Source organism: Mastigoproctus giganteus, chromosome 13 (genome assembly GCF_048544385.1).
Source record: "Mastigoproctus giganteus isolate SK-2022 chromosome 13, ASM4854438v1, whole genome shotgun sequence".
Taxonomy (NCBI): Eukaryota; Metazoa; Arthropoda; class Arachnida; order Uropygi; family Thelyphonidae; genus Mastigoproctus; species Mastigoproctus giganteus.
The window spans coordinates 136,176,737-136,202,326 of NC_143587.1; the positions used below are offsets into that span (position 1 = coordinate 136,176,737).

General features: G+C 37.7%; 1 protein-coding gene across 1 annotated transcript in view; it reads left to right on the plus strand.

The window, feature by feature from the left end:
- Nucleotides 1–14,102: 14,102 nt before the first annotated feature.
- Nucleotides 14,103–25,590, plus strand: part of LOC150076464 (uncharacterized) — a 40,032-nt gene continuing 28,544 nt past the window's right edge. Inside the window, exon 1 of the mRNA XM_090388029.1 lies at nucleotides 14,103–14,599. Coding sequence (XP_090244155.1) covers nucleotides 14,220–14,599 — 380 coding nt within the window. The 5' untranslated portion in view covers nucleotides 14,103–14,219. The remainder of the gene's footprint in view (nucleotides 14,600–25,590) is intronic.

The following is a 25,590-nucleotide window of genomic DNA, read 5'->3' on the forward strand; positions in this document are numbered from 1 at the left end:
CTGCTTTTTAAAAGTCTGTTTACCGCGGTCAATTTTGATTTTATCTCTTTTTGAGAAAACTGGTCTCTTGTCTATTTCATCTTCCGGATGGATCTCCAGAATCGTTTCTGTTTCTTCCTGACTGGGGATTTCATTGGTATCCATAAGGATGGAGTCAACTGGCTGTTTGCTAACGGGATCTGGTTTCTCTGTTTGAACGGATATTACAGGGGCTGCATGGACAGCAGGTGGTATGGTGATTGGCGTGTTGTTAGCCCTGCTTGATATATGTTGCTTTGATGATTGTGGTGCAGAAGAGAGCAGGGATCGAGCCCATTCAGCAATAGAGATGTTTGGTGGAATTGATGTGTCAGTTTGGATGGATACTGAATGAAATTTTTTAGAGGCTTCGGCATATGTACGTCTAGGCATCTGTATTTGCAGTTGCTTTCGTGCTTCTGGGAACGAGACTTTGTTTTCTATTTTATATTTCTGGATTTTTTTCTCGTATTTCCACTGTTCACAATTTTTGGAGAAGGCTGGATGGTTGCCTTTACAGTTGGGACAAAGAGAAGACTGGGCATTACAATCAGTTTGGGTATGCTCTTTCGATCCACAGTTTGGGCAGACTGGGTCACCTCGACAGACTGTTTGTGAGTGTCCAAATTTCTGACACTTATAACATCTTATTGGGTTTGGAATGTATGGCCGTATGCGACAATGCAAATACCCTGCTTTCACTGACGAAGGTAGGTTTGGTGAGCTGAATGTTAGTATGATGCTCCGAGTTGGAGTTAGCTCGCCATCTTTTTTCATCATGATTCTTTTGGCTTGTGTGACTTTCTGTTCCTGCAATTCCTGTACAATTTCCTCCTCTGAAACATTCATTAGGTCCCATTCTGAAATTACGCCTTTGGATGTATTTAGTGTGGCATGTGGGGACACCTTGACTTGAATTCCACCAAATGAATTGAGTCTAAGTAGAGACTCAGAGTGTTTAGAGCTTGTGGTCTCTACAAGCAAGTCGCCAGATTTTAGTCGCCTCACCATTTTCGGGGAACCAGCTACATTCTCAAGACATTTTTGAATTAGAAATGGCGATAGATTGCCTAAGGGTTGGTTTGTCAGTGAATGGAGAATCAGAAAACTCGGATGTTCAATTCGATGAGTATCCGTTTTCAGTCTCTTTGGATTGGTAGAGTCGATATCAGGTTGATGCAAATCCGTATTATTCAGATTTGCAGTCTTAATCGGGGGGAAGTTGTCATATTCCATGTTTTGCTCCTTTTGGCCCTGGGGGTTTGCTTTACCTCCCAGGTTTCCGGCCCCGCCACGGGGAGGCAGGAGCAGTGCCACTAGGTGACCAAGCGGCTGAGTTAATTGGTTAGTACTCTTAGAAATAGAAACAGAAAGGTGGCTTCCATTTCTGGGCCTTTGCCTACTTCTTGTAGTGCAAAAGTGCTGCAGTAATTTATAAATAAAGAAAACGGTAGTTGGAACGAAATATAATTTGTTCAAAGGCTCTTTGGATATAACGCTTTTTGGAACGCACAAAAATCACTTGGTCACGGAACGCTTGGCACCCGGGGCCGTACTTTCTGGTGCTCTTAGTTGACTTTGCTGTGGTTTTCGAATCCTTATGGTGGCTGAGCATCCTGGGTCAACTCCGTAAAGCCAACATCCCTGGCAACCTATTCAACACAATCAAAACCTATCTCACAGACTGATAAATAGCAGTCAAAGCACCCTACAGGAAGGTGACGAAAATATACAGAGGCTGCTCTCAGGGTTCGGTCCTGGGCCCCCTGCTCTGGAACCTGATAATGGCCAAGTTTTTGGTTAGTGACCACGATGATGTTCACTCACAAGCCTTTGCCGATGACCTTATTCTCACCAAAGCTGCAAGTTCCAGGGCTCAACTTGAGACATTGGCAAATCATTCCATTGGCGTCATGCAGGAATGGGCACGGCAATATTATCTGAACCATATCACTGGCAAAGACGAACTCAATTCTCCTAAAGGTAAAACTAAATATATGAAGACCGCTCTAAATGAAGATGGATAATACCTGCTATCATCTATGCATCAGAAGACTGGTATAACAAGGCCACCATGGTGGTAAACAAGAGAATCATCGACTCCATGCAAAGAGCTATCTTACGCACTATCATTCGCGCTTGCTGCATGGGTGTGCACCCATGCCGTCCAGGTCATCGGTGGCTTTCTTCCCCTGCACTTGGAGAACGTGTGCTGTGGGGTGTTGTTTCACCTTGCCAAAAATAAACACTTCACACATTCATCTTGGTTTCACCACAAATTCCGCAAACAACAGGAACGCAGAGAAGAAGCAGATCGTGATTCACCTGCAGCAGATTAGACAGTCAAATTCCACCAACTGAGAGATCACCAGGAAATACGTCCCTGGTGTCAGCCGCGTATTCCCCAGACTCCCTCCTTGGTTTTCCCCCTGGCTCTACGCCACATTCTTGTTCACAGGACATGGCTCCATAAAAGCCAAGGTTTCACTGCTTGGCCTCAAACAGGGCCCATTCTTCCCCTGCCATGGACTTGATTACTCATACTAAGCTAACTTACTTACCCGAAGAATAGGAAAAATGGATTGGACTACCGGATTTGATAATTTCCCAAAATGGACAACCATCACACATCACTCTCAGAGATAACTTAAAACCTCATTGGACAACATTACAGCAGAGCTATCCACCGACATGGCTCCTGGCGATCTCGGATCTCGTCGGGCTCCCTTCCCAGCGTGCTATTTTTCCTTTTTCTCCTTCTCCACTCATGGTGGATCTCCACCAATCCTAGCGGATGCCTTGTACATCCCCTATACTTGTATTATTATTTTTTTTTTTTAAATTTTTATTTATTTATTTTTTTTTACTTGGTCTCTATCCAGGAAGCTCAGGCGACCCTGGTAGAGATCAGCCAGAGAATTATGGGCAGTGTGGCTACCTCCTAGCGATGTGAGCGGATAACGTGGGCTCCCAACAGGGGCCCCTACGGCCAAAAGCCAGGACATACACAACAGAACTCTGCACAATACTTCACATACAGCACAAATCTTTTTCTGACTTCCACAGTGATACTTTTTATCCCCATTGAGTTCATATTCAGCAGATGTGAGAAACCAGCAGAGTCAACTTTCCCCTAACACTATGCACACTATACACACTACTCTTCTATAGGGTGGTCGCACATCCTATAGGTTCCTGCACTTCACTCGCCTTTCTCTTCCATTCCACTTCTTGTCTTCACATCCAGGTCTTGGAGCATCATTGTTCTTGTTATGCCAGATAAATGACCAGTCGAGCAATACCAGTACATACTACTTATATAGTGGTGGACAAATAAACTGCATCACCTTAAAAAAAGTAACATTTGTAGTGAAACGTATAAGATATTGTTTGAATACAGTCATTTTGTTTGTCGCAAAGCAAAGGTCAAATTGTGTCAGATAACGCTTTTATTGCATCACACAGTAATTGCAACGTATTGCATCAGCCGTTTATATAAATATGGCGTTGGAAGGGTATACATGTTCATTAGAATCCTGCTTTGCAGGAGTTTTGAGTTATGTTCAGTTGACAAAACAGTGTAGCTGTTGTCCCAAGAAGGGCTTTCTACATGTGCTATCGCTGATAAAATAGACTGTCACCAGTCAACAGTATTCCGGGTGCTGAAATTTCGTTTGTCATTTCAGTTTGTGTACCTAATGCAATAAAATGTATATTTGGTTGTCATGATTGCCATTTGCATGATTCCTCATGTTTCCATTAATTGCGCATTTTACCCTTTGGGAAGACATTTATAGCAATTAGGTATATCATGTGGAGTCTTTATTTGATTTCATTTACAGAGATATACATATCCCATCTAACAAATGCATTTCGAACATTTCTGCAACCCACAATGCAGAGCAAAACACCTTATTTTCGAAATTCACAAGTGATGCAGTTTTTTTGTCTGCCACTTTATAATCTACACCGTTTATTTTGAAAAATACGCATTTGTAGTAGCATATTATAAATATACTACTACAAATGTGTATATTTTTGGCAGCATAATAGAAATCTGCTGCTACGAATATATATGTTTTTCAGCTGATAATTTCTAAGTGCAGGCTTAGAAAGCATAAGCTGAAAAAATAAAAACACTTCCCATTTCATCTAAAATCCATTCTCTCCAATAATTTGTCTAGATAATTGTTGAATTTATTTTAGCTACCAAGTCGAAAAGGAGAGATGTCAGTTCCTTCCAGCGATAAATCACTCGCTGGCTAAGGTCAAATATCCGCACTACTATTCTGCTACCATCATTCCTGTTTTAAACCTATTACCCCTCATGTGTTTATTTAAAAAAATAGGAAAAAATCCCGTCAGAACTGAGCTTGCTCAATCCATTGAAAGCCTTAAACACATTAGATCACCAGCGACAGGTTTGTAATTATTAATATCAGTCTTTTATCCCTTTTGTGTTTTAGGAATGCATTCATGCATCAGCAGTTCACTGGGACACTTTCTGAATAGGAGTCTAGTCTCCAGACTCTGAAATTTGTAGAACTGACGCCTTTATTGGTAAGAGTACGGCTTTGTTTGGCCTTATCAATCTCCTTGCCTTCTCTGTACTCGTTAAGCAGTCCTACACCCTTCTTAAATGAGGCCTCCAGTTCCACTTGTATGCAGTACTCAAGATGTTTTCAGAACTTTACATTATATAATGAGATAATCACCTCCTTGTAAAATTTCTGTATATCATTGACCAAACTCGGTGAGCTCTTCTGGCTGGCTGCCTGTCTGCATCCCAAAGAACTTCATGTCTCGTTTCAAAATCACCCGCAGTTTTTATCAATTTTTTACTAACTTTATTACTGCACAGTTGGTCATTTACTCTCGGGTTACTACTACCCATATGCAGTATTTTGGCTCTATCAATGTTAAACTTTAGCTGCCATTTCTCAGCACATCTGCCAAACTTATGTAGATTCCGTTGCAGCAAAGTACTGTAATTGAACGCCCAGCCAACCTTTGTATCATTAGAAACTTGGACTTTAAGCCTGACATGCCTTCATCAATATCATTGTTAAATATAGAAAAGAAGATTGGGGACCAACACCTCTCCTGAGCGACTCGACTAATAACATTAGCCCACGAAGAGCAGTTTCTGTCAATTGCCTCTCTCTCTCTCTCTCTCTCTCTCTCTCTCTCTCTCTCTCTCTCTCTCTCTCTCTCTCTCTTCTCCCACTGCACCATCCCTTTATGTTTAGCAGTAAATTGCTCTTAATGCCACACTGCCCTAATTTTCAGCAGTCATTTGTGTGGAACGGTATCAAAGGTTTTCCTGAAATTGAAGTATATGCGAACGAAATTACTTTTTTGCATCCAATTTATTTGTGACACATTGTAGTATCGAATCATATCGGTGGGACAAAATTTTCCATTCACAAACCCATGCTGTGTTTGAACGATAATTCCAGCCTCGTTCAGGTGATCATGCATTATTTGTTTAACTACTGATTCCATTATTTTTCCTGGATCAGGAGTTAAAGCGACAGGTTTGTAATTATTCATATCAGCCTTTTATCCCTTTTGTGATTTAGGGATGCATTCACACATCAGCAGTTCACTGGGACAGTTCCTGAATTCAAGGATGCTCTCATAATTGCAGCTAACGGTTTGCTAATTTCCTTCGCTGCCTCCCATTTTATAATTGGAAACATAATGAAACCACCTTGGGGTTTCCTTATGTTAAACGTCAGGAATTGCTCTTTCACTTTCCTCTTTGATATTACGAAATCATTTAGTTTTTTCTTAGAGTTTGATAAACCTCTCGCATCCCCTTCCTAAGAATTTTCATGTGTGAATGTAAATGCAGAATGCTGGTTCACTTTATCAGCAACCTGAACATGTTTTTTAACAGTAGAAACTTCGAGGTCATTTAGACCAATTTGATTCATCCTCTCCTTACTATTATTTACATAAGTAACTAAGTTTTTGCTCTTTTTCTTTGCATTCTTTCCTAGAATTTCGTAATCTTCCTTTACCTGCTTAACCTACTTTTTTCACTTGATTATAGACTGGTCCATATTTACTATATAGTTCTGTGTCGTCTTATAATTTGTATGCATCCCATGCAGCGGCAGCTTTAGCACTTGAGAGGCCCCAGGCGCAATTCAATTTTGAGGCCCCCTCTTAATATTTTCGGTACCACTACAGTGTGCATTCTACGCGCACGTTTTTACTATAGCACGCGCTCTAGATTTGGTGTTGCGGTTTTAATCATTTTGGTTGCGCAATTCTTTCATACATATTTTATTAATTGGGAATTAAAAAATTAATTCCCAATTATCACTTGCTATAAATGTCACGCCTCATCAAACAATTCAGTTTTGATAAATACATAAACAATACATAAGATATTACAGATACTTACTTGATAACAAAACAAAAATACTCCTACACTAAAACACCAACCACACCAAACTCTAGGAATTTGTAACAGATTCGTGAGTGAAATGTTAGTTCCGAAAGCTATTAAAAAAGACGATGCTCCGTTACATGTGAGCCAGCGCAGTAGTGATTTCAGAAACTTTAAAAGACTACTGCGCTTGCTTGTTGGTTCCCAATTAGGTTTTTTTTTTTTTTTTTTTTTATGAAATCCCCAAACACAAAAGGTATCAAAACCTATAGTACTTGGTACCGTGCATCATGGGTTGAAGGAAAAGTATGGGGGGGGGGGGTGCCGGAAACTTTGCTCTAGAGACTAAACATGGGTTTTCGCCACTTCAAGCCTCCAATAAGCAAAGTGGTGGTATTGCACCGGTTGATGAGAGTCATCTACCACCTATTGAGTTGCGAATAGTTTTGAACTGCCTCTCTTCACTCATGGAATTACCTCCACTAGGAAAAAACTGAAAATGTTTATTTTAAGCATTAATGATAATATGTATTCTACTTCAGATTCACTTAGTTCGCATAGATATTTCATATAATATGTAGGGATATTCACATAAGAGTTTACAAACTTCTCATCTTAAATTATAGTTTTATTCAGTAACGGTAATAAAGATGAGTGTAAAAATTTAAAATGAAGCCATTTTTTTTTTTTTTGAGACCTGAGATTTGAGCCCCCCCCCCTCGTTTTAAGAGGCCCCAGGCGCGTGCCTGTGCGGAAATCCGCCACTGATCCCACGCATTTTTTCTTCCCTGCCACAAGATTTATTAGTTCATCTAGCATCCATTTAAGATTTAGACCTAAATGATTTAGGTCTAAATCTTGAAAAGTATTTCTTAGTTGGTATGAAAATCCTAGTGGCTTCTATGATTAATTTCTTGAGTTCTCCTTTTAGTACCGAATATAAGTTGGCCGCACGGCCTAGAATTTAAAAATTGTCTGAGAGTACTTTAGTCACCTTTACGAAAGTAAAAATCCTTCACTTTACCTTTCATGGTAATTTTATCTTTAAATAAATCTCGAATCAATATACTGTGATCACTGCCAGCTAGATGTATTCATTTAATGAATAATAAATGATTAAGTTAAGACTCACTGCTAGTTGCTGACAGCGTCAAGAAATTATGCGCCATTTCAGCTTTCTGATGGGTTTCTATGAGAGTTTGAAGACCAGTGTAGATTCTATCATAGGAATTAAAATGGGGAATCCATCAAGCTGTCATCTGCCCAACTGAATGCCAGCGCGCACTTGTGCATCAGGCAACACAGTGGCAATCTTGAGGGCAGAATGTACTGGTCTCACAGGTGCTAGTTATTGTTTGAGTCTATTGTCAGGAAAACAAGAAATATATTATGCTAAAAGGATAGGTAGAATTGGACCAGGGTATGTCTTCCAGGGGAAAAAGTTGTTGACGTTTTAAAGATATCATATTTTAGAAGCAGAAAGGGTTATATTGTTGTACACGTTGGCAGTAACGACATATATGTAGGAAATTTCCGGACTTACTTAACAAGCACATGTCAATTTTGAAAAAAAGTCGTGAGTCAGGATTAAATTTGAAAGTGTATGTAATTTTGCACAGACACGATAGGAGGTAGTATATCATGAGAGCTTTGTCAATCAATTCGACTGTGGAGAGGTAGTGCAAAGCTCTTGATGTATACTTTTTAGCAGCGTGGTCTGCACTTGCTAACAGGAGAGGCTGTTTTTACAGAGATGGAATATTCTTAAATACAAAGGCTGCAAGAATATTTGCTGATGCAATTGAAGAAGTGTTAGGTGGGTCGGACAACTGCTAGCTTAGCGAAATTCCGAGACTAGTAGATTAACAATAGCTGCAGGCAGAGGTTAAAGTGATTCTTGCACTGCTTCTATTGGGATGAGCAGCAGCCTGGAAAGCAAGGTGCTGTTGGATTCAGTAACTGCTGGGAGTCATCGTGAGCAAGTAAATACATTGGCCGTGTTAGGGTAACCAAGAGAAAGAACAGGTGAATGTACACCAAGATAGGAGTTTAGTAAATAAAATGGATAAAATTGAGTTGATGATAAAAACATCAAAGGAAGATATTGTTGTCATAGCGAAAGCACGATATCACACAGATATAAGGAATGCAGAATTGGAATTTGGTGAGTGCAATGTGTACAGAAAGGACAAACAGGATAGGTAGGGAGGGGGATTATCCTGTTAATTAAGAAACACATAACATCTAAATAAATGCATCCAGTTGATATGGGTGGACAGTGCAACGTAGAGTGAGTTATTGTGATATAAGTACTGAGAAAGAAAAAATGAGAATATTAGTGTGTTATAGGCCTAATGACTATGACGAGTACAATGAACAACTATACAGGTTTTTGCTTTCGCCTAATGACTCTGACGAGTACAATGAACAATTATACAGAGAAATAGAAAGGGCCGATAACTTAGAATGACTTATAATTGGATATTTTAACTTTCCAGATATTGACTGCAACTCATGGGTTGGTGACTAGCACATTAGAAAGACTTTTGTGGATTTATTGGATGGTCGTTTTCTATAGCAGCATGTTGGAGAAATAACCAGAGGGAGAGGGAGTAAAATTTTTGATCTGATTATCAGCAGTGATTCTTCATTCATTAAGAATCTGCTGATAAAGAAGCGATCACAGTGTGCTGCGTCGGATTTACTCAAAGAAGTAACTACCGTTAGTGAAAGGTTTTTGCTTTCGTCAATTTAACTGCAGTTTTTAAATTGTATACAATGAGATCAACTGATGATGTTACCAACAGCAAATTATAAAAGGAAAGCTTCAATTAAGTAATCATTATTATTATTGTTAGATATATCGTGCAAGGAAGCCTGAAACCTATGCTGCACCATCCAAAAAAAAAAAAAAAAAAAAATCCTGAGTTGCCCTGACAGAGAGAGAGAGAGAGAGAGAGAGAGAGAGAGAGAGAGAGAGAGAGAGAGAGAGAGAGAGAGAGAGAGAGAGAGAGAGAGAGAGAGAGAGAGAGGAATCACCAAGAAAGTGGAAGCTATTATGCGTTTTGTCCCAAGTAAGAAATACTGTTCAAAGTTTAGGCCTAAACGGATGTCGGTGACCGAATGGACCCGTGGCAGTGAAGAAACCTGCATGGGATATATATACATTATCATGTTACACAGAATACTGTTGTAGATAGAAATTAGTCTATAGTCAAATCACAATGGAGGTTTAGGCAAGCAAACGGAGATTATGAGAAATCTTTTGGCAAACGGTTCAAAGAAAAATATCAAAATCTTCTTTATTTATATAAACTATAGGAGGAAGGGGATGAATCAGATTGGTCCCCTTGATATGTATGTTTCGATTGCTGATGCTCCTGCTGAAGTAGCTAACAAACTGAACGAGTAATTTACAACTACATTTACACTTGTAGAAGTCTATAGGGAAGTGGCGGCCAGAAGTTTATCATACTCTAAATGGTAGCTAAATGATTTTTAATCACTGCGAGCCAAGTGTAGGATAAATTGTTGAAGTTGAACACAAGAAAGGCACTTAGGTTGGATGGGATCTCTCGAGTTATATTGAAGAAGGCAGCGAAGGAAGTAAGCAAACCCTTAGCCATAATTATGAGCGTTTCTTTGGACTAAGAGGAGCCCCATGGACCTCAAGTATCGAAATGTTTCCCCAGATTACAAAGTGGAATGTAAAGTTTAGACCTGTTAGTATCACTTCTGTTCCGGGAGAAATAATGGAGTTAAAAAAACACTGCTAGATCATCTAGACAGACTGCAGTTATATTTTAGACACAGTGTCAAACGCCGCACTTATAGTTCAGACACTGCAGTAATAGTTCAGACCCAGCATAAGAAAGGCACCTGGGGCATATGGGATCTATCCAGTTACAATGGCAGACAAAAACACTGCATCACTTGTGAATTTTGCAAATAATGTGTTTTGCGCTGCATTATGGGTTGCAGAAATGTTCGAAATATATTTGGTAGATAGGATATATATATATCTCTGTAAACGAAATCCAATTAAAAGACTTCACCTGATATACCTAACTGCCATAAATGCTTTGCCACGTGTAATTAATATAAATATGAAAAATCATGCAAATGATTTTTCATATTTATATTAAAATGTATATTTATATGCCACGTGTAATTAATATAAATATGAAAAATCATGCAAATGGCAATCATGCCAACTAAACATACGTTTTATGGCCTTTAGGTGTTCAAACGGAAATGACAAGTTAACGTAATAGTATTGTGTACTGTATATCTGCAAAATAAGTCCTCAATATTTTGTTGTTCCATCTCGAGCTGCAAGTACAGCCTTGCAATGATCTAATATAGAGTTAATCAACTTCTGGATATACGGTTGCCCAATTTCGTGTTACCATACCCTTAAAATGTTCTCCTGCCGAATCTTACTTGTTGTCTTCTTCTGCGCAATTTTAGATGTCATTATGTACCACCAATTTTCGATATGGTTCAAAATGTGGACTTCCCGGGTCAGTCCAACACTGTAATGCCTACATTTCTGAGGTATAACTACCCTTAATGGAGAAAAACGAGCAATTTTAGACTATATTATGTACCTGCAGTTTCAAAACTTTGTCCTGTTGAAAAATGCAGTTTTAGACCTCTGTGTGTTTATCCCTAATAACGGGTTTCAGGCACTCCTCCAAGATAGCAATGTAGGTGTCTGGATTCACCGTTCCGTTAATAAATTTAATTTGCCTTACCCTTTTGCTTGTTATGCCTCTCCAGACCATCTGACCTGACCGGCGGGAAACTTTACAGTTGTTGTTATGCAGTCAGGATGGTATGCTTCCGATTTTCGTCTTCGGATTTATCGTTTCCCATTTGAGGCATGCAGGTTGGTCAGTGGAATTTACAATAAATGATGACTACAAACATTAAATTGTAATTAGCAGTCAAGTGCTGGATCCTTGGTACACTGAACGTGCGCGTCCAATTTCCCTCTTGACTTCGTCAGGCCTCTCTTATTACTGTGGTCCCAGGTTTCGTTGTTCGGCTCATTGTTATTCTGTATATTTATCAATGATATTGACGAAAGTATATCAGGGTTAATGTCCAAGTTTTCAGGCGATCCGAACGTTCCACGGTTCTTAATGACAGTACATTGTTGCAACGGTATCTAAAACAGTTAAGCAGATGGGTTGAGAAGTGACAACCGAAGTTTAACATATGGCCAACTGCGTGGTAGTACACTGAGGGCAGTGGAGAATGAAAAAGACATGAATGGTAATTGTGTAGTTAAATATGAAAATTTCTGAGTAGTGCCCACAAGATTTAAGAGTAGCTCATGGTGCCTTGTTATTGAGATATAGGAATTTTGCTAGCAGTGATAAGGTTGTAATTAATTCCCTCGTATAAGACAATGGGCAGGTCACACCTTGAGTAGTACTGCATACTGGTCTAGCGGCCTCATTTTAGGAAGAACGTCGAGCTACTGGAACGAATTTTGCTTTGTTCTCGAAATCTGGAATGCTGGGAGGAGAGGTAAGGTAACTTTTCGTTGTCAGAGAAGGACAACGAGACTGGTGAAGGTTAAAAGGAATTGCTGTTATCAAGAACAACTAAAGTTCTTTAATTGCAGTGTTTGCAGACTAGTCATCTGCAACGTGATATGATTGAGGTGTAGAAAGCCTTGAATGGTTTGAGAAGCTCAATGCTGGTGGGATTCTTCCGGTTAGTCAGATTATTCAACTGAGGGAAGAAAAATTCGAATTGATGAAAGCCAGTTGTAGAATAGATGTGCCGAGATTTGCCTTTAACCATTGTTTGGTTAATTGTTGGAACAGACATTCGTCCGCTGTAGTAGAGGTCGACAACTTAAATAAGTTCATGACGGAAGTATCACATTTGGAGTGAATGGATGGTTGAAGTGGGAATTTTTTTTCTTTTTGGCTGATGCCTTCTAAGCTTAGTCTCTTGCATGGTATGCCTCTACTTATACTAATCTCTGCTGATAATCAGATCAAACTTGTTACTCCCTCTCGTTGCTGTCTAACATGCTTCTCTAGAAACCGGTCATCTAATAAATCAAGCGAATTTCCTACTCTGTGAGTGACTGTTCCATCATTTCCAATCAATATCTGAAAAGTTAAAAGCTCATATTATAAGACATTGTGATTTACTGGCCCTGTATACTAATCTGTACAATTGTTTGTTGTATTCATTAGACCTATACCACACTCCTACTTTTATTTTCGTTTCCCAGTACTGGTGTCAAGCAAAAGGTACTCTACATTACAGTGTCCACCCACGTCAATTGGATGCACTGCTTTAGATTTTATGTTGTTCTTAACTAAGAGCCCTTCCCCTTCTATCCTTTTTGTCCCTTCTTTTCCCCATTTTCAAATTCTGCTCCTTCATATCCGTTTGACGCCACTTGTGTGATATAACCCCGGGGGCTCACATCTGGTGAGTATGGGCTTGGCACACCCAGGGTCCTGAGCTTGGTATCATTATTCTTCTCTTTCTTGACGATTCTCTTTTACTTTTAACTCTCTCTCTCTCTCTCTCTCTCTCTCTCTCTCTCTCTCTCTCTCTCTCTCTCTCTCTCTCTCTCTCTCTCTCTCTCAGGGTTACTTGGGAACTTTTTTTTTCCTGGTGCAGCATAAACCTCAGGCTTCCTTGCATCACATGGATAATAATAATAATGTGTGCATTTTTTTTTTTTTTTATATCTTGGCACTCACTTTAAATTCGTCAAATTTATTTCCTCTGGTCTTAATATGATTGTACATGCAAAAATGATATTAGCGTCTCCAGTAAACGATTACAGCTATCCAAATAAATATTTAGTCTGTAAATTGCCTATGTTCTCTGTTTGATTTGTCTGTTTGCTGGACTAAAAAAACCTCCAATTTCTGGAGAAAAAGCCTTGCTATCTACGCCTGAGACCGACTAACTCTGCCACGTAGTGAAAAAAGTCCACTAGAATTCCTTGCATTATCGACGGGGTCCGAACCAAGCCTTTGCCACCCGGTGTCTGAAGGACTGTGATGATACCACTGTGCTACATGCGCAGACTATATGCAAGTATACATTCATACTCTTACTTACCCTAACACAGACTATGTATTTAGTTGTTCTACGTAGAAACCCAACAATCCTTGAAATCGCCGGTACTTTTGATTTCATTTCCAGGCTGCTGCTCGTTCTAATGGAAGCTGTGCACGAATTATTTTCACCTCTGCCTGCGGCAATTGCTAATATTCTGTTGTTATTGGCAATGTATTAATTTCTCAAGCTATCAGGGTTCCGACGCAGCGAAAGTGCCTTGATATCATCAGCAGATAATGTTGCGCCCTTAGGGTACTCTGACTATACTAAATATCCGGATGTTCTTGTCGTTCCCTTTCTTTTTAATTCCTTTGTTTTATGTTGTTGTCCGAAAAAAAAAATAGAAATAATTTTTATTTATATTTCTCTTTAGAGTAATCTGTTTTACACATGTAGATACTTAATATAAATCTCGTAATAAATTAATATATTTATTACTGAGATCTATAATGTTGTGTTCAATAATGCCTTTCTTAATCTTAAAAATTTCCTTTTGATTTTCTTATTCATATTTTGTCGCTAGGTGATATTTTATTACAGCGTGCGAAAATTCTTTTTGAAAGACAGTTTTCTTGTGGTGAGGTGGCGTTGATTGTACTTTCTATCTGGATGTCGACATTTACTGGATTTTGAGAAAATTGCTTTGTTCTCGAAATCTGGAAGGCTGGGAGGAGAGGTAAGGTAACTTCATATAATGAGCTATAGTAGAGGAGCGCCAAATATCGATGGTATGACTTCTCTAAAGGTAGACAACTTGACTTATCGCACTACTCCAGAAGATTTGAAACGAGTCTTCGAAAAGTACGGCCATGTTGGCGACGTTTATATCCCTCGTCATCCTTATACGCGGGAAAGTAGAGGCTTTGCTTTCGTTCGTTTTTACGATAATCGAGATGCCGAGGATGCAATGGATGCCCTGGATGGATATGTACTTGATGGTCGGGAACTAAGGGTGCAGATGGCCCGATATGGTAGGCCTGGGGATCCTAGACGTGGTTCTTCTAGATCAAGCAGACGTCGCCGTTCCCGTTCGCGATCCCGGTCACGTAGTAGGAGTCAGAGATCGAGATCAAGGTTATTTATGTATATTATTTTTAAAATAGTTCAATATTCAGTATATTTTTATTGCATTTTATCCTTAAAATCCTTTGTTATTGCTTTGGTGGGTATTAAGTTTAAAATTTTTCAGATATTTGAAATGTGCTTATTGTTAATCGTGCGAATCATCTTATTGTATTGAATTCTGGCGCGAACTTGGTTTTAATCACAGGATTAATAACACTGCCCACTTAAACTTCAAGAAATTTCTAGCGGCTGTGCTATCAGCCATTAAAAAGGTTGTTTTTCTAATGCGTTAATTCATAAAACTTTATTTAATATTTTAACCAATTTTAAAACTTTGGGTGCCCACTTCAAATTTTTCCATTGTGTTCATATTTGAGCGCAGAGTACAATCTAATTTTTATACAATGCAGACGGATACTTTTATAAATGTACACGTGGGCTGTGTCGAGTCACAATGGCGATAGAAGTGTCTTTTATTACTAAACCTGCAACACATACAAATGTATTAGGGAGTCTTGCTCCTTACAACGTTTCTATATTTTCGATGAGTCTGCAGAGCAGGACACAAAGGGAGAAAATTATAACTGGGTTACAAGTTAAATTGAAAGCAGTGTATTATAAGTATGTGCATCAAAAAGCAGTTAGCCTTCACTACAAGGCTCTTACCTTCTTGCAACATTGAGTGATGGACAGGTCTAGCTCTCCCCACTGCTCCGCAGTAATTGGCTGCTTATCACCACAATTTTGTGTTGGAATGAATGTTTTGCAAGTGTACAGCCAGCAGGAATATGATGTACAGGCCTGGAAACCTAATGTTTTCAATAGACACTTTTCTCCTTCTTGATGCAGGATTATTCAAGCGAAGTATAGTTTTTAATAGATTTTCATTTTTAAGATAGTTAAAAAAAAAAAAGGTTATGTTAGTTTATGCTACCAATTTGGGATAGTAGTAAAAAAGATTATGGATACACCATTTTTCACTTGAATTCATCCTGAATTGGTGACTTAAAATAACGTAACCTTTTTTAAATAGTTCAACATGCAAGTGTACTGAAAATGATAAATTATTCACAGGAACATCTAATCAATGCGAAACAGTGGGCAGAGCTAGACCTGACCATCATGTATTGTCGCAGAGATCCATGGGTAAGAAAGAGCCCTGTACTGAAGATTAACCCAACTAGCTAGTAAATATTTGTTCTTATTGATTTAGAGTCAAATCATAAGCTTTCTTATTAATTTAGAGCCAAAGATAAAGATTGTAAACGTATGTTGCAAAACTATGACAAGAAAGAATATTAGTTTGGGTGTTGTAAGAATGTGCTGTAACATAGCCAGAAGAAGATTTTGAAGCTGAATAATGTGATGGAAAAAGACAGCCATTAAAGGGGAAAATGTGTAGGTGAACAAGATGAAAAAATGAAATTACAATAAACTGTAAAATCCAGCACTTCTCAGCACAGAATTCTTTAAAATACAGCACATTAAAAAAAAAAAAAGTCAACATTTTACAATCCAGAAATATTAAGTAATCCATCCCATCTGGCATTCTTATCAGTCATTGCATTTGCCGAAAAAAAAAGAGTTACATTTCCAAGTTCCTTGCAAAATATCTTTTTTTGTGACTAGCAAAAGAATAACTACTAGCATAATCTACTTTTGTAACTAGCAGGATTTAAACTGCATAGATGATGTAATGGTCTTAATTCTTAAAGCACAATTTTTTAATATTTTAACCAATTTCCTTTTCAAAGAGTTGCCCTAGTATTACACTGCTTTCAAACAGATGACCTGATCAAAGGTTAATTGGTCATTTGTTTAACTCAGTGGCTACAACATGCACTTTTGAGTTACAGGCCCCTACAGAGCCTGAAATTTAAACTTTAACATGAAAAACTACTTATTATTTTGATTTGTGCTCATATGAATGCTTGATCTTTTAGCAATAGATTGTTATACTTATTAAAGTATTATTTTTTAATAATTAAAAATTTTTAAATGCTCTACTTTTTGCCTCTTCAGTTTTAATGGCAAAAAGTTTAATTTTTATTAATTACACTTAATTTTAAAAATGTGATGTTATAAAATCGAAGCATGAAACTATTAATCACTGCACAATTCAAATCTGTACAAGGATTTATTACTTACTGTTATTACTAATTATTTTATTTATTACTTATTACTTATATATATTACTTATTATAATTTATTACTTATTATTTACTTACTGTGAGGTAAAGGGCTAAGATTTAGTTTAGGGTGCACCCTGTGATTGATGGGTGGAGACCACGCCTACTTCAATTTTTCCCCCTGTTCTCCTTGCAGAGCTAATCCTTTAGCCAGCAGGTGAATCTGTGATGTGACAGTGGAGAGTACAACCAATGTTATATATATATATAATTTATATTTAAATATAAAATTAAATTAATGAAATAAGTAAAATAAAAATAGTAAATGATGAATGTAAATAAATGAGTGTAATGTTATTGCATTAAATAATGATTTTTTATCTATTACTTTCAAGCCTGGAATGGCATGGCATATATGAAAAATCTGCATGGTTCAGACAAATTTTAGGCAATATTTGCTGTGAAATCTGGAATGGTGTTTGGTTCCGCCATTACTGTGGAATTTTTCATTTTTTTCTATTCCAGTAATTGCCTTACTTCTTTCTCTGATGTCATGAGGGTTATTTTTAAGAATTGAACGGTGCCTTGAGTGTTTATCTGTGAGAGAAGATTATGGCATATTCTCCACACGGACATTGTCTGTGGTCAACCCGATTTCTGTTGTAAGCACCCTATTAAAGAATTAGGAGAGAGTGATTTTCCTTTATCCTGGAAATTCATGTTGTTTTGTAGAAATGAGTCATCCACACTTTCACTAAATGTCTCTGTATAGTAGGTACAAGTTGTCCCTAAATCGGTTTTGTTTTAGCTGCTGTGCAAGTAACCTTACAATGTCTAAGAGGAAATCCTTGAGTGTAGTGGATAAAGTGGAAGTGCTTAATAGTGTAGATTGTGGCATTAAAAAAAAAAAGAAAGAAATTGCTTTAAAATTTGGTATCCCTGCTAGTAGTGTGTCAACCATTCTGAAAAACTGTGCTTCGATTCTTCAGCTGTTTGAGGAAATTGGACCCAGTCAAAAGGGTGTGAAATAATGCCTGTATGAAAATCTAGATGAAGCCATTTTGAAGTGGCTGAAGTTGATTCGAGACTAAACCATGCTGATATCAGAGCCATTAATAAAAGAAAAGGCTATGGAGTACCCATCTTTTCTCGGGCATAAAACTTTCCAAGCCAGTTTTGGTTGGTTGGACAAATTTAAAAAGTGTCGTGGCTTACTTGAAAAAGTTATTTCTGGTTAAAGTGGGGTTGTAATTGAAGAAGACTGTACCTATTGGAAAGAAACAGTTTTGAAAAAAATTATGGACTACGAGCCCAAAGACATGTTCAAAGTTGATGAAATGTCTATTTTTTAAATGTTTGCCAAAAAAGACAGACTTTTAAAGGTGATAAACGTGTAGGTGGTAAAAATAGTAAGGAGACAATTACAGTCTTGGTTGGTGAAATATGGCTGGTAACGAAAAACTGAAGCTTTTGGTAATAAGCAAAAGTAAACAACCCCGATGTTTCAAAGGAGTAAAGTTGTTAGAGTTGGACTACAACTACAACAAAAAGGCTTGAATGACGAGTGAAATTTTTGAACAGTGGATTTAAAATTCTAGAAAGAAGACAAAAGAAAATGGAAAAATTGCTTTGTCGACAACTGCTCTGCCCACCTTCACTCAGTAATTTTGAAACTTACAAGTGTGAAGCTGACTGGGCTAGCCAGGTGGGTAAAGTGCCTGCCTGGCAACCCAAAGGTTGCGGGTTCGATTCCCGCCTTGGGCTTGGATCAAAGTACTGCAAAAACGTTGGGAGGTGCATTATGACCACAGAAGCCTATGCACCAACAACTACCAAAAAAAAAAAAAAAAAAAAAAAAAGTGTGAAGCTTGTTTTATTCCTTCTGAATACCTCGTCTAAACTGCAGCCAATGGACCAAGGCAATTATCAAGAATTTGAAAATGCTCTACCGAAGGCCCATCTGAAAAAAATTATACTGAGAATAGAAACCAACCAACCTATAGATTCTGTTATAGATTTGCGGATGTGCATGTGGACATGGACATGTGCTTTTGTAAGGGGCGGTTTCTAGAATCTCTGTGGAGAACAGTACCACTGTAAGAGGGCCAGAAATGTGTTTGGTGTAGGTTTGTGTGTATTATGTGAGTGTTCTGTTATATTCTGGCCACTTGGCTACCCAGAAACATCGGTCACTTGGAGAGAGGATTCTGGGTACTCATGCACACCATGGGAAGATGGGCCAGATTCCACTGGGGGAGCCCATTCCAGAGGGGAAAGAAGAGAAAAAAAAGAGAGAAGGGGGAAAAAGAAGAGAAGCCACACTAGTGCATAGTGCAAAGAGAAAAAAGAAAAATAAATGAATAAATAAATTTTTTTAAAAATTAATAAAATAAAATTTTAAGCTGCTATCTGGAGATCCCCATTCGTAGCCTGTGTTATTCTGTAGGAGGTTTTCCTGCGTTGAGAAGTTCTGCAATGCAGCCAGGTTCTCTGGTGTCTGTAGCAGAATGTCCCGTTAGGTCCTCATAAAGAACGCACCCAAAGAGAAGGTGGAACCAATTCTTGGTGCCGCAGTAGCAAACATCTATAGGTATTAGGCTGAGTTGGAAGAGCTTCTTGTTCAATAAGCCATGACTAGGAATGACGTTTCAAGAGTTAGATAGAGCCACTTCTGCGTTGACTTAGAGGAGGGGAAGTCACAGCCAGAAGAAATTTCCTTGTAACTGCTCCCTTGGTGGAAGTGTCCCATGTTGTGTGCCAGATGTTTATCATCTCATTATAACAGCATGTTCTCTTTACCTTAGGGTCAGTGTCCAGGTTTAACTCAATGTCCAATTTCTTGGTCGGATTTTTCTTCCTGATTCCGGAGTTCAGGTCATGGAAGGTTACATACAGGTCCGGTGGAAGGGTCCCAGCTAGGACCTGGATGGCAACTAGATACTGGCCTGCATACCCTATGGCAGCGTTTCCCAAACTTTTTTAGTCACGGAACACTTCATCTGACAACATATTCATGGAACACTTACGAAACACAAGTTTAGCGGGAACCAAAGAACTGTTGCTAATATTTTATTACATACGATGCACTGTGCATTAGGAGCATCTTTATTTCCAACACATGTAAAGCTGAAATTTAAAGAACTGCCATCATACTTTTGTTTTGGTCTTTTATTAGTTGGTTCCTGTTTTTTCACTTCTGATTTTTGGGAAACAAGAGGATGCAATTGTTCATCCTCACTTTGAAGTGTGACAATATTGTGTTCGTTTTCATCGACCACCGTTGCACTACTAGAAGTACTTTGCTTCTCGTTTTAAAGTTCCTTTTATCAACCATAAATTCATGGTCACATATATTAATAATATTTCAAAATACTGATAATTATCAAAAAAATTATACAAAGAAGTGAGTTTAGTTATGATATCGGTTCACTTCCTCCTCTCCTTCAACCTGTGTACTCCATGCTAAATCGCATACGAATGGCATACTAGATCACCACATTGCTACTTTTTTGTAGATGTCATTACCCCTCTACGTATACTTCTCTATGCAAAGCCTGCCAAAATAGTGTTCCGCAGTCTATTTGATTATTAGTCTATGCCAGTATATTGATAACCAAAAAAAAAAATTATGTTAAATATTATAATGATACAAAAGTGGTGTACACTACAAATATGCAGAATTAATTAATTTTATTTTTTAATTATTAATTATGATTTTTTGCGGAACACTTGCTCACATCTCACGGTTTTTCGTTGAGAAACACTGCCCTGTGGGTAGCTAATCTATTTAAAAAAAAAAAAGAGAGAGAGAGAGAAAAGAAAGAGATTAGCCAATATGATCTGAAGAAAACTCACCTAAAAAAAAAAAAAAGGAGCCGAAACTTTCAAAAAAGAAGTTAAAATTATTGAAGAGGGGTATTATGTGTTATACCTCTCAACAAGTTTTTAACATAGATGAAGCAGGACTTTATGGAAAAACGAATGCCTAAAAGAAGTTTCATATTGAAAGAAGAAAAAACATGCCAAGTTTTTCTAAGCGGCGAAGGATCGGTTGACTTTATTGTTAGGTGGTAACGATGCGGAGGATTTAAAATTAATATCCCTTTTAGTTTATTTGGAAGAGGGCCAAAGTTCAACCCAAAATCGACACATTTTTCATGATTTTAATTGGAATTTTAAGTTTAATTTTGATACGTAAGTAGTTACTACATAATTATATACATATGTAATGCAGAATATTTTATATGTGCAAATATTTGAATATTAAATATTTTGACTGATATTTTGGATCTTTTCACTACCATTTATTATTGATTAGGAAATATCATATGGCACCGACCGCAACTCACAAATACATATGTTACCTTATGGGAATGCAGCGCTCGCTTAGCGCGGATTCACTTAGCACTCTGTTTTTCCGGAACGAATTATCAGCGTTAAGCGGGGATCACCTGTATGTCCACATTATCCCGTTTATTATGTGCGAAAATTTTCTTGATTACATGTTCATATTTTCCACTATCCTGGAAAAACTTAAACTTTACTCAAACTTAACTTAACCCTAACCTAAAACTAAACACTAAACATTAACTTAAATTAACTAAAACACATTCAAACGATTTGATCTAAACTTCAACTTTAAACTTAACTTTAAACTTAAATTTTAATTAGATGAACTAAAAAAACGATTCTGCTGGCACACAATTAAGCTTAACGAACGGCGGACATAGGGGACACCCTGGAAACCGCCAGTAAACTACAAAAAAAATACTTTGTATCCTGGAAAAACTACTGCAATTTTCAAAGGCTTGAAAGTTTTTCCTCTAGTATAGAGCTAAGATGAAGCCCCATGCAAAATTTCATTAAATTTGGTCCAGTAGAAGATAAATTATTGTTGCCATCATACAAGTATGATTGCAACAATACAAGCTACAATAATTCGCTTCTGGCGGAAGCTGAAGATGATGTTACTTCCTTAATGCTTTTCGCATGACGGTTTTTCGTCACAAAATTTTTGGAATAACGCTAGGAAAAATGTTTTTAACATTAAAAATGTACCAGAAAATATATTTTGTGTTTAAACAAATTTTTTACGAACGATGTAACAGTAAAATCCAGTGTACAACAAAAAATAACCAAATATTTTACGACATTCTTAAAAGTGTACTAATATATTGTAGGCATCATGTAAGTAGTGGTTTCTTAATATGTGTGTATTAATAAATTAATTGTTTTAAAATGTCAGAAAATTTTTTCATTCCCATTTATGTCTGATTTTTTTCCGTATTTTTCATTGTTGAAAAGGTCAAATTTCTTTATAATGGAATTTCTGCATAACGAATTTTTTCAAGTGAACGATCAATTTCGTTATATGGATGTCCGATTGTAATTTTCTGTACTTAAATTGTGAGGTAAGTTAGAAGTTCTCTGAGCAGTACAGACTGGCCACCAGGACAGCCCATGTTTTGTCAATGATAAACAGGAACTTTGCTGTCAGGGATAAGAAAGTGATTATCCTGTTGTATAAGTTAATGGTTAGCCTGCATCTTGAGTACTGCGTACAGGTTTGAAAGCCTCATTTTAGGAAGAACATTGTTCTGCTGGAATGGGTGCAGAAAAGGGCAACAAGGTTGGTGAAGGGTATCAAAGAGTGGGCTTTCTACAACAGGTCTCATTTCTGAAAATTGCTGTCAGGACAGTTTGAGGTTTTGTTAATGATATGTAGGAATTTTGTCAGTATGGATAAGAAGGCGATTATCCTATTGTATGAGGCAGTAATTAGGCCACATCTTTGAGTACTGCATACAAGCCTGGAAGCTTCATGGTGAATGGATGTGCATTGGTTGGAACAGGTGCAGAGAAGAGGAACAAGATTAATGAGGAAAACAAAGTGGTGTTACCAGGAAAGGCTTCAGTTCCTCAAATTGCAGCACCTGTAGACTAGGCACCTGTGAGATCTGATTGAGGTGTTTAAAGCTTTGAATGGATTGAGTGAGCTCTGTGCTGCCGATGGAATCCTTTCCCCTTGCTCAGACTACACATGGGGGTGAAGCATACATTCAAATTGGGGAAGCATGGTTGCAGGATAGATGTGTGGAAATTTGCCTTCAGTTATTGAAACAGTTCCATCTGGTGTTGTAGAGGTGGGTAATTTGAATAAATTCAAGGAGGAAATAGACATTGTTGGAGTATGGGAAGTGTTGGTTTTTTTTTTTAGGTTGATGCAGGATGAGTTTGCTTTTTGCCACTACTAATACTAAGAGCTGAATGACCTCATTAAATATCTAGCCTTCTGCTAAGATATAGCTGAACTTTTTGCCTAAACCAGAAACACTTGGTTAAGAAGACTGTTGAAAGAGGGCTAAATTTTGGTAAGTTTCTTTACAGTAAATTTATAAGTGGTTTTGCACTTCCAAGTAATCCAAGTAATTGTGTGATATACCCATCATCAAGTTCGTGGAATCCAGCTTTTTTTTGCAAGATTTACAATTTCATTTTGTAACCCGGTCACATTGCATTCTTCATATTCATGAACTGAATCAGTTATTAATTAATCTACAAAATTTCTTTCTAAGCTTCTCCAATCATTTTTGTACTGTGCAGAATAGTAAAACTTCCAAAAATCCTCCACGTTATTTTCATTGCTTGTATCTGTTTCAGAAATTAATCCTCGTAACTGCGGGGACTCGGATACCGGGGACTCCCTGTATATGGACAAGTATTCTATTGTATTCCATTATATCTGACCTGACTGCCCTCAAAGAAGTACATATAAAGGAACGAGTTAGTGGATGCAATGAAGGTTTTCCTTCCACCTCTCTGCATTAAACTTGGCCTAATAGTTTTGTGAAAGCATTTGGTAAGATGTATTTGAGAGGAGATCATTACCTAAGTGAATTATTTTTCAAAGATCAGTTCCACAAAAGTGAAAGTGTGAATCTTTGGGTCCTCAAATTAGAGAGCTTCTGAGGGATAAAATCTTTGAAAAAGTGCATCAGTGTGTTAAAACTATAAAAGCATGGCAGGCTTTCGTGTGGCTTTGTGGAAAATTTGGGGTAACACAGATTTCCTGCATACAAGGATTGGATTTCAGAAAGTGTTCAACACATATCAAGAAATGGGATGGCATATGTTGCTGAAACTTCAGCCTATATGACATCCCATTAAAGTTAAATTTGCATTTAGGATTTCTGAAACCTTCTTACGAGTGACAAGCAGGAGGAATGATTCCACCAATGTATTAAGTCAATGAAAAATTACTTACTAAGGCTTTTTTGATATGAATGTATTTTGGCAGACTACTGCTACACGTGTTGTACTGCAGCACTCTAGACAGTCTAAAGTGTACCAAAGGACATTGTCCACTCATCATACTTACAGCAATTTTTTTTTTAAATCTCTTTTACATCAGTGTACTGTATTATTTTATCTGTGTGTATAAACTGTAAAAGTGATAAAAAAATTTTATTGTAACCAGTCCCATGCATTTTATATTAATTGGTTTAACTAACTAACTTTTACCGCTATTATTAAAACTTCATATGCTAGAAAAAACTAAGACCATATCTGAAAGCAGCATGCAAATTGGTTTAGAAAAGTTTACGTGTTATGAAAAAAATAATAAATTTAATTTTTTGGTGTCAGGTAAGTTATGATCATAGCAAGCTAAATAGGAAAATTAAATTCACCCTCAGACAGGAGGCCCAAATTTGTACCATGCCTTCAGATGATTGTATCTTGATTTTGTTGTTTTCTTTTGGTATCTACAAGGGGCGTTTGAAAAGTTTGTGGCCTGAGTATGGAGGGTGTATTTGAGGAATCTGGTAACAGGTTACTTTTCAACATAGTCCTCTTTAGAAATAATATACTTTTGCCACTGATACTGCAATGCATTGAATTCAGCTGCAAGAAAGTTTTTTCTTGGGCCTCCAGGAATGCATCCACTGTAGCAGTGATGTCACTGTCGGTAGAAAAATGGATACCTAATAGGTATATTTTCAAATTAGGAAATAGATGAAAGTCCGTGGTGTAAGATGTGGTAATGTAGGGGGATGGTCCAAGATTTCCAAGCATTTCATTCATGCAGTGCAGCCATGACAAAGATAGACTTGTGAGCTGGTGTATTGTCTTGGTGGAACAAGACTCCTTTATTTAGTTGTCCTCAGCATTTATCATTGATGTTTTCCAGATAAACAAATTGTGCATCAGGTCCTGACGAGATTTATTACCTCATTCTGCAATGTCTGGACAAAAAGGCTTTAAACTCCCTATTGCTTTTTCTGAAACAAATCTTCTGCGAAAGCTACTACCGTAGCTTGTGGCATCATTCTACAGTGCTGACTTTTCCTAAACTTAGAAAAGATCAGATGAATCAATACAAGTCTAGACCTTACCAGCCGCTTGGGCAAAGAAATTAGAAAAGATGATATCCAATAGACTCATGTGGTACCTTGCATCCCACTCAGTTATCAGTCATAATCAGTACAGCTTCCAGAAATGCCTTTATCCAAAAAGAACATCTTGTGTTATGTCTTGTTATTGGAAAAGCATTTGATACCACCTGGTGCTATGGAATTCTTCAAGGTCTGTATGCCATAGGACTCGGAGGTCAACCCCCGATATCATAATTTCCTTTAAAATAGAACTTTTCAAGTGAGTTATTTTAGTGCTGTTTTGCAATCTTGTGTCCAAGAGAAGCTTTTTCATTTCATCCTGACTGATGAATGTTGATGATAGCTGCTCATGCACCAGCACTGACCAACAGCTTTGTTTGTATCTCTGAAAGTTCGTAAATAGGGAGCACCTGAAGTCCACTGGCAACACTCCATCAGCATCCCAAAGAATTGATGCCATTACCTTTACAGCAGAAGG